The sequence below is a fragment of the Scardinius erythrophthalmus genome (assembly GCF_964197995.2).
Source record: "Scardinius erythrophthalmus genome assembly, chromosome: 17".
In the NCBI taxonomy this organism is placed as follows: Eukaryota; Metazoa; Chordata; class Actinopteri; order Cypriniformes; family Leuciscidae; genus Scardinius; species Scardinius erythrophthalmus.
Window position 1 is genome coordinate 12,974,554 of NC_138237.1, and position 8,917 is coordinate 12,983,470.

The 8,917-nt window shown below is 38.3% G+C and overlaps 1 protein-coding gene across 2 annotated transcripts in view; it reads left to right on the plus strand.

The window, feature by feature from the left end:
• stxbp1a (syntaxin binding protein 1a) overlaps positions 1-6,646 on the plus strand; it is a gene marked incomplete at its 3' end in the record, with an annotated part of 30,564 nt that extends 23,918 nt beyond the window's left edge. Inside the window, exons 18-19 of one of the 2 annotated variants that reach the window (XM_081390084.1) lie at positions 1,594-1,748; positions 6,447-6,646. In XM_081390084.1, coding sequence (XP_081246210.1) covers positions 1,594-1,748; positions 6,447-6,529 — 238 coding nt within the window. Of the gene's footprint in view, positions 1-1,593; positions 1,749-2,788; positions 2,899-6,446 lie in introns of those variants that run through there. The other variant, XM_081390085.1, reaches the window with a different exon arrangement.
• Between the last annotated feature and the right edge of the window lie 2,271 nt (positions 6,647-8,917).

Here is an 8,917-nt window from a genome sequence, read left to right on the forward strand (position 1 = left end):
TTATTCAATGGACCTGACATCAACATCAACTTACATGAATAGTTGTATTTTTACTAACTAACATAAACAAATACTGTAACAATTGTTAGTTTGTTGCCCATTGTTAGTTAATGCATTAACTATGCAGTATGCATTAATGCAATTTTATAATTTTACCATATCATGATCAATCATTAAAAAAGATTAAGGTTACACTTTATTTTAAGGTGACGTAGTTACATTGTACTTACTCAGATAAGTACTGAGTAATATTAATTAACTACATGTACTTACTATTGAATAACAGTTAGGGTTAGGGTTTTGTTTAGGATTAGTAACTTGTAATTATGCATAATTTATTGTTATTACTCTAGTAAGTACATGTAGTAATGTGGAACTACGTCACATTCAAATAAAGTGTTATCAAAATGTATTATTAATTGTTAAATGAATAAAAACTATACTTACAGCAGTTAAATTAATTCCTTTAAATGTACTACTATTTCAAAACCTTCACAAATTAGAATATCAAAGGCAATTCTAACACACACACACACACACACACACACACACACACACAAACCCCAATATACAGGTGAATATATGCATTTTTGTATTGCACAAGTCGCAAGATAGAAGTAACTTGGATCAATAATCATTTGTACAGAGGGGTGGGGAGAACATTGAGATCAATACCGTGATTGGTGGCTGGTGCGATATGTGGTGGGAGTGAACATCAAGTCGCTTTTCAAAAGCAGTGGAGACTGGGGTATTTCCTCAGGGTCAGCAGTAATGATCCGCTGTTCTCCTTTCAGGACAAACAAACCAGCACAGCTCCTGTAAACAGTAGCAGAGACAAAGCAGAAAGTCCCAGACTCCCACAGAGGGAGAGCTGGGAGCTGGTGGGTCTCATCGTGTATTTATTGATTGGACTCAAGATCACTAGTGTTCACTACGCAATTTCCCCTCTCATTATGCTTGCTAATGATGAAGCGCCTCCACTTCCTTCCACTGTAGAAAAATAAAGGCAAAATTTCCCAGAAATGGTCGCTGTATCAAGGTCCCGTCCACATTCCCAATCGCAAACACAGCTGTCAATCATGAAGTTACACTCCGTTTTATAGCATCAAATAACTAACTAAAACCAAACATAAAGTGAACACTTGAACATTTGTCTGTGTGATAAGAACTACCTAAAATGACAGAAACCATCTTTGGGAAAAAAATATTTGAAGTGTAATTGGATTTTTTTGTTTGGCTTGCGTCCCGTTCGATTATATGGAGAGGGCGGGGTTTATAACCTAGACTCCAGCCAGCCACCAGGGGGCGATCGAAATGTTTTTGCGAACACTTTTCAGGACGTGTGCGGCACACTTGCTGTACATACTTAGATATATGCCATAATTCAGTGGGCAAGTGTGGCGAAGACGAAACATTGTGTAAAACAGCTAGAACAGTCTCTAACTGCTGCCACTAGAAGGCCATAAATGGAAACTGCAACAACCGATACCTTCAAATGACAATGCAAAAACAATGTTGATTCCATCCTTTGGTTTGAAAAAAGAACCTTTACCTTGAAGTTGACATGCATTGAATGTGTTTTTCCCATGGCAGTGCCCGATATGGCCACTGGCACAAGAATAAAACCCCTGGAGAGTACCGCACAGGCCCTCGCATCATGGTCTTCGTCATCGGGGGCGCGTCCTTTAGCGAGATGCGCTGTGCTTATGAGGTCACACAGGCCAATGGCAAATGGGAGGCCATCGTTGGTGAGTCTGCAGAGGATACTGCTAAAAATCGCTGTAAATTCAAGAGTTATTAAGCAACCACCCTTTAATGCCTTAGATTGATACCTTTAGCTTTAACTACTGAATACATGTGTTGATATGTGTAATCAGACTGGCAAATCTGTCTTGTATAATTTCCTGTGCTCTTGTCTTGTATTTTGTGCTTTTCATGTTTTAACTGCTTTTAAATTGCAGTCGTGAGCCTCTGCTGTGTTCATAAGTCTATGTTCGTAAGTTCTTCTGTGTGTCTGTTTTGTGTGCGTGTGATAGGGTTTATGCTTAAGATGTGCAGTTGTGTTTAGAATTGTCTTTTTATCATACCTTTAAGGATTATGGCAGCCAATACAAATATTTGTGAATGTTCACAATGAGATCGATTCAGTCGGCAAGTCGCTAATTGGTGTTTCTACCCGACCGTGAGCTCCACCGTCTGCTCTCCTATTGGTAGTTGCCGCATTGCATTGCTATACATTTGCATATAAATTCTCAAATGCTTGCTACATTAAAATGATCAGCTTTTGGCCACTCTGTCGCTGCAAATTACTGTCAGTGTGAACGGCCCTTTAAAGATTAATTCTGAAGAACGTCAAAAAAAACCCAAAAACTGTATCCGTCTGTTGTTTTCCAGAAGAAAACTCGTATTGAATTTCTAATTGTTGGTATTGTACGAGTTATACAATTTTGTCCAAGCATGAGGCCTTTATCAGTATCTGAAATGAACTGTGCAGTTGAAAGACCTCAGTGAGACAATTGGTTACTAATTGTGAATCTTTGTGGAAAAAGTTACTATACATTTAGTTGATATTTTGAGGCCTACAAGTTGCAGAGTCTTCCTTCAACGAAACATCCACCCAGAACTTCAAAAATCATTTTCGTCAGGGTTCTAGGTTAATATTCATGAAACATCAGGATCTACAGATTTTAACCCTCTTTTGTCCCCATAAAGATTAGCGGTGGTGAAAGAACGTGAGGTGCGGTGTGAGATTAATTCTGAGCGTGAAGCCACCTTTGTTCCTCCGCAGGTTCTACTCACTTGCTCACCCCAACCAATTTTCTAATGGACCTGCGGCACCCCGACTTCCGAGAATCCACTAAGGTGTCCTTTGAGGACCCTGACCCCTCAGAAGAGTGAGAGAGAAAGAGGGAAGGGTGGGAGAAAGAAATCACACTCTGACAAAGTAAAGGCAGCCGAACAAAGAAACCCTTTCTGAACCCCCACAGCACAAGGGCTTTCTTTTCTTGCTCCTGTTACCACACTCTACCGTTTTATAACGCCACCACGCCTCAGGGATGGGTGTCCGGCCCCTGCCTCACTGAAAAGCTGACCTGCAAGTCTCATTCAGGCTCCGCCTTCTATTGGGACCAGCCAATATTAATCAGTCTTGATTGGCTGGCTGAATGCCCCATTCAGAACTGCAGTGGGCGGAGCCTTTTTGAGTGACAGATGCAGTAGGGGTCCTGACCCCATCCCTGTTGACCACATCCTCTCAGTTGGGTGGATTAAACTGCGTTCTCCTCACTACGCGCCTTTTAATTCAATGGAGCCTCCTCTTCCGACGAGGAAGGGCTTCCTCCATTTGCCCTCCCAAATTTTAAAGCTTCATTTTCCCGCAGATTTAATCTACCCTCAAGACTCACCATATTCCGATTATTTCTGAATAACAATCCAAGGCAATCACTCATATTAACTTTGTTTTGTTTTTTCAACTATGGAGAGGTAATTGTTGGAAGCCAATTGCAGGATAATTTGTTTTTAATCTAGTTCCTCAAACTACCTCACATCACGTCTACATGACCAAGTGGCCGTCTGCAAAGAATATATGTTAAAATTACTTCGGCCAGAGAGCGACTGGCTCTTTTCTTTCTGTATAATTCTTCTGCAGATGCCAAAGCTTGAAATGTAGCTGTGCTCTTCAGATATGCTTTAGCACTAACGCTTCCCCCAAACACTAACCTTTTAAAACTAACTGGTTTGGGCCCTGGCTATGTCATTTCATGTTATGCCTCAGGTACTGTTTTCTGCATTCAAAAAATACTGTAGTAAATAGTTGATTATAAAGCTGACCAAGTCATATATCATAATCAGTCAATGAGACTTGTGGTTTATGACTGATACTTTAAAATTGATGTTTTAAACAAGCTTAGCAACACTTTATATTACAGCACTGTAATTCCTGTGCAGGCTTGTGGTTACATTAAGTGTTATAAATGACTCCTACAATTGGTCGTCTTCGCTCTTATAAGAATTTTCTGTGTTAAATACAAGTTTATGTCTGGCTCTTGCGACTTGTTTGTAAGAACTCGCTAAACAATGTTTGCAATGGAAGTGTATGGGGCACTGCATTAGCCTGGCAAGCCAGACCTACATCAAGATGTTAGGTCTGGCAACTCACCATAGACAAAGCTCAATCCGAGGGGCGGGATAAACGGCTGTCTTTCAAATTCACTCTGCACGCAATAGGACAGCGCTTCAACCAACCAGAGCGTTTTCCCAACAGCGGAGCTAACGTTAGTTGATAGATTCAACTTTTGAATCTGGCCGGCAAAACTACGAACACATCTTCCTTTTTTAAGAATGACTTAAGTGCCGTTCTTTGCTCTTTTCTCAAAGAAAAACCTAACTCCAAGTCCTCCAGTCACGGCCAAAGCCGTTTCAAAAGACTGTTCGCCAGCAGCCGCCATTCTTTGTTTTCAAGTAGCAGGGAACCGTCGCAACTATGTCATCATTATGTTAAGCCCGTCCCGCCTACTCTATACACGATGTGATTGGCCTGACCCAATTTAGGTTTTTACAGCGCCGAAAGTCAACGGAGAGTTGCTAGACTACCCTGGCTGCAAAATAAATTTTGCTGCCACTAGGGTGCATCTAGATTTCTAGGCTAGCACTGCACCGTAACAATGTTCAAATACACACAGTCATGAAAGTATATCCATAAGACTTGGACATTATACGTGTACCTTTCCATATAAGTTTATATACAATATTTTAGTTTTTAATTTAAACTCTTTGGAATACCCTGCCCCATAGACTTCATTGCAAGTGTTTTTACAAGCAAATGGAGGAGTCAAATTATTTTCTGTGGTAATCACAGATGCTTGTATTGAACCCGGCATATTCCTTTCACCCAACACTGATCTAATCCGAAGCATTGCAAAGAGTAGTCCTGTAATACAAAGTGTCCTTCTATATACCTTTACTGACTAAACCATTGTACAAGAATGATCATTGATCGACCCTAGCAAGTATCATCATTCAAGTGTCAGCCTGCTAAAGCTATATCCCTTTAATTTCCCCCTATTTCTGTTGGTTTTTCGTGTTTGTAAATGATCACACCATATGCAGTATGCCAGTCCTAACCCATACTGCAACATGAAACACTTCTTGACTGTTCCAGCCATTATCGAACAATAACATGGTTTGTTTTCATGGATCTTTAGTTTAGACCCGTTCATCTAGTTGAAGAGCTACAAATCACATTGTGTATCTAATAAGCCATTAGCAAAGCTGCATGTTTGCATTTAGTTGACCTAGTAGATTATATCAGCGATTATATTTGTACTGTACATTCAAAACCGAGCATGCTGAATGTAAAGGTATAATGTTACTCTCATTATCAACTGTTTTTAATCAATTGATCTTTTTATTGCATTGCAGTGTAAACATGCAGCTCTGCTAAAAAAAAAAAGTAGTTTTACAGGGAGTAGAATAAACATTTGTTCCACAGGGCACCACAAATCAGAAATTATTTCAGTGGGTTTAGCGCCCTGTGCACAAATGTTTTTTGGATAGTTTGAACTTACAGTATCTGTAATGTGTTAGAAATGTGTCTTCAGCTAAATATCTGTATGTAGATTCAATGGAATATATACACACTACTGTTCATATGGGTCTCGTAAGATTTTATTTAATGTTTTTGAAAGAAGTCTCTAATGCTCACCAAGGCTGCATTTATTTGGTCAAAAACAGAAGAAAAATAGAAATACTGTGAAATATCATTACAATCTAAAAAAAAAAACTATTCTATTTTAATATATTTAAAGGGTCCACTTTCTGTTGACTTGCACCTACATGTCAACTAACTCTCATTAGTAGTCTGTAGTAGACAGTTAAGTTTCGGGTTAGTAGAGTAAGTTGGCATGTAGTTGCAAAGTTACTTATAGTCAGTAGAATGTCTATTGGTGGATGATCACAATAAAGAGTTAGCAGATATTAAGCAGTTATTCTAATACTCTTAGAGTTAGTTGACATGTAGTTGCAAATTAGTGGATAATCAAAATAGTAATAGACACATTTTAAAAGTGTCACATGATCCTTTGATTTGCTGCTCATGAAACATTTCTTACTATTAACAGTTGTGCTGCTTAAAACTTTTGATTCTCGTTTTCATGGTTATTTGATGAATAGAAAGTTCCAACAACATATTTTTTTTAAACAATTATTTTTTTGGTAACAACGTAGTCTTTACTGTCCCTTTTGATCAATTTGATGCATCCTTGCTGAATAATTGCAAAAAAAAAAAAACTTTCTGACACCAAACTTTGTAACGGTAGTGTATATTATGTGTGCGTGTATATAGATAGATAGATAGCTGAAAACACATTTTTACAACTAATCTAAAGTAGGCCTATATGTACAAATATTTAATTTTTTGTTTCTCTCCTCGGTGCTCATCTATGCAGGTTCAACCCATGTCGTCGCCCCCACCCAGCTTCTGGACGCTCTCAAGGCTATGAACAAACCCGACGAGGAGCAGACAAGCTAAAATCACAACTTCCTCCCCCCAAACCCCTCGCCCAGTTACCCTCTCCCTCCCTTCATCCGTCGCCCTGTAAATCTCACCCGCTCCTATATGAATTGTGTATGCATCTTGCTTGAGAGTAAAAGAAAAAAAAAATAGATGATTGGTTAAAGTTAAAAAGAATATTCTATAAATTTATATATATATATATATATCTAGAATATATATATATATATATATATATATATATATATATATATATATATATATATATATATATATATATATATATAATGTTGAAATAATAGAATATCTGCAAGTATTCTGTTTTACAATGGATGCAAATGATTAGACTGTCAAACTGAGTTTTCATTATTAATTGCAATTTAAAAACCTGAAAGTACCAAATGTAATATTGTATGTTATGGAACCTGCTAGAATATGTAAATGTTAGATCACTTTGTTCTTTATTTAACTGTTTTATTTTTATTTTATTTTATAAAAAGGCTTAAAGTGGTTGGGGGAGGGACTGGTTTGTATGCAAATAGACCAGTGAGGCAAAATGATGCATATCACTTCCTACGCTGAAGGCTAAACTGACGCCCGGTTTAGATGCTTGGATTTAATTGTCGTCTCATTTTAGATGTGCATGCCATGGACGTGGCCCGTGTGGCCCTTTTGACGTGTGAAAACATTGAAAAATAAAGATTAAAACATGTTAAGATGTGTAAAAATGTAACATTGAGCATCTTTTGGGACTCCAGTGATGAAGAGGAAGGAGGCCAAAGGAGAAACAGATCAAAGCCTCAAGCTGTAAAAGTGAAAGAGACACTGTACATAGATGGCGAACGTCATCCCTCCTTCAGTCGAGATTCCGGGAGCATTTACTCTCCATATCCTTTTCTTTTCACGTCTCCTTCTACAGAGACCTCATGATTTAGTGTGAAGAAGGCCGTTGCTTGCAGATGTTTAAGGAATTCAAAAAAAGGGCCAGTTGTATTTCAGTATTGTATCTCGTCCAATTAAGTCTCATCATTGGTTAGTAAACAATGTTTAACCGGGACATGCACTGAGTAACGTGTTGTTGTATATGCCATATGTTACTGTTTTTCCGTCTCACTGTTGACTGGTGAAAATTTCTGACTGTGAAGTAGTAAAACTTTCTTTTGCCAATGTGAAGCCACTGTGTTTGTGACGTATTAGCTGTAGCTGTAGTGTTAAACTGGGAATAAAATAGGTTATATCTAGCTTTTGTTTGACTGTCTTGTAGTTTCTTTCTGATGCAATGTTTTATCTTCCACTGGTGAACGGCTTTGCAACAAAAAGCAATCCCCCTTTTTAACGTTTTGGTTTCCGTTACCTCTATACTCTGTTTTGGCAGAAGGCTGTATTGCACTACGCGTTTTCTGTGATGCAAATGCTTCTATGGTTCTCTTTTTATTTATTTATTTTTTTATTTTTTTAAATTATTACCCTATTTTGTGTTTGCTGTTGTATAGCTGTGTCGACTAGATTGATTTCTATTAAATTTATTTTTCAGAGACTATCAATAAATAAGAACGTAGTCTGTCTTAAACCTGTTGATCTTACTGGGATTATATGTTTGCGAGTGTTGAAGCACAAACTAAAGTATACTTCATGTGTACCGATGTAGTAAGGCTGTCAAATAAATTGGCTTCTATTACAAATATGGAATCAGTACATTTTTGTGACACTCCTTACGTGACTTCCTCTATACTTCCGATCACACCTCTAGACTATGATAATCTCAGATTTTCTTATATGAAAAAAATTACGTTGATTTATATGGAAATGATTGATTTATAACAGGGTTCCCAAAAAATTGTAACCATAGACCACTTTCATCACTTTTTCATAACTGTGCAGATTTCTAGCTGATATAAAACGTACAGGGGCTGGACAATGAAAACTGAAACACTGGCTAATATAGTGTTGGAGGTTTCATGCCTTATGAGTGGCCTGGTTGCCAATCTTTGCTGATTTTACATTCCATCAGTAAGAGTAGAGTGTGAATTAGCAGAGCAATAGCACAGCTGTACATAAAATATTGCAATCCACACAACTTAATGGGAGACATATCAGAGTTCAAAAGAGGACAAATTATTGGTACATGTCTTGCTAGCTCATTTGTGACCAGGACAGCAAGTCTTTGTGGTGTATCGAGAGCTATGGTATCCAGGGTAATGTCAGCATACCAACACGTAGGACGAACCACATCCAACAGCAGTGACTGTCGATGCAAGAGGAAGCTGTCTGAAAGGGATGTCTGGGTACTCACCCGGATTGTATCAAGGTCAGGCTGCTTTAGCCAAACCTTTGGTCACTCGTGCCAATGCCAGATGACAGTTTCAGCGGTGCTAACAGCGCAAATCTTGGGCTGTGGACAACATG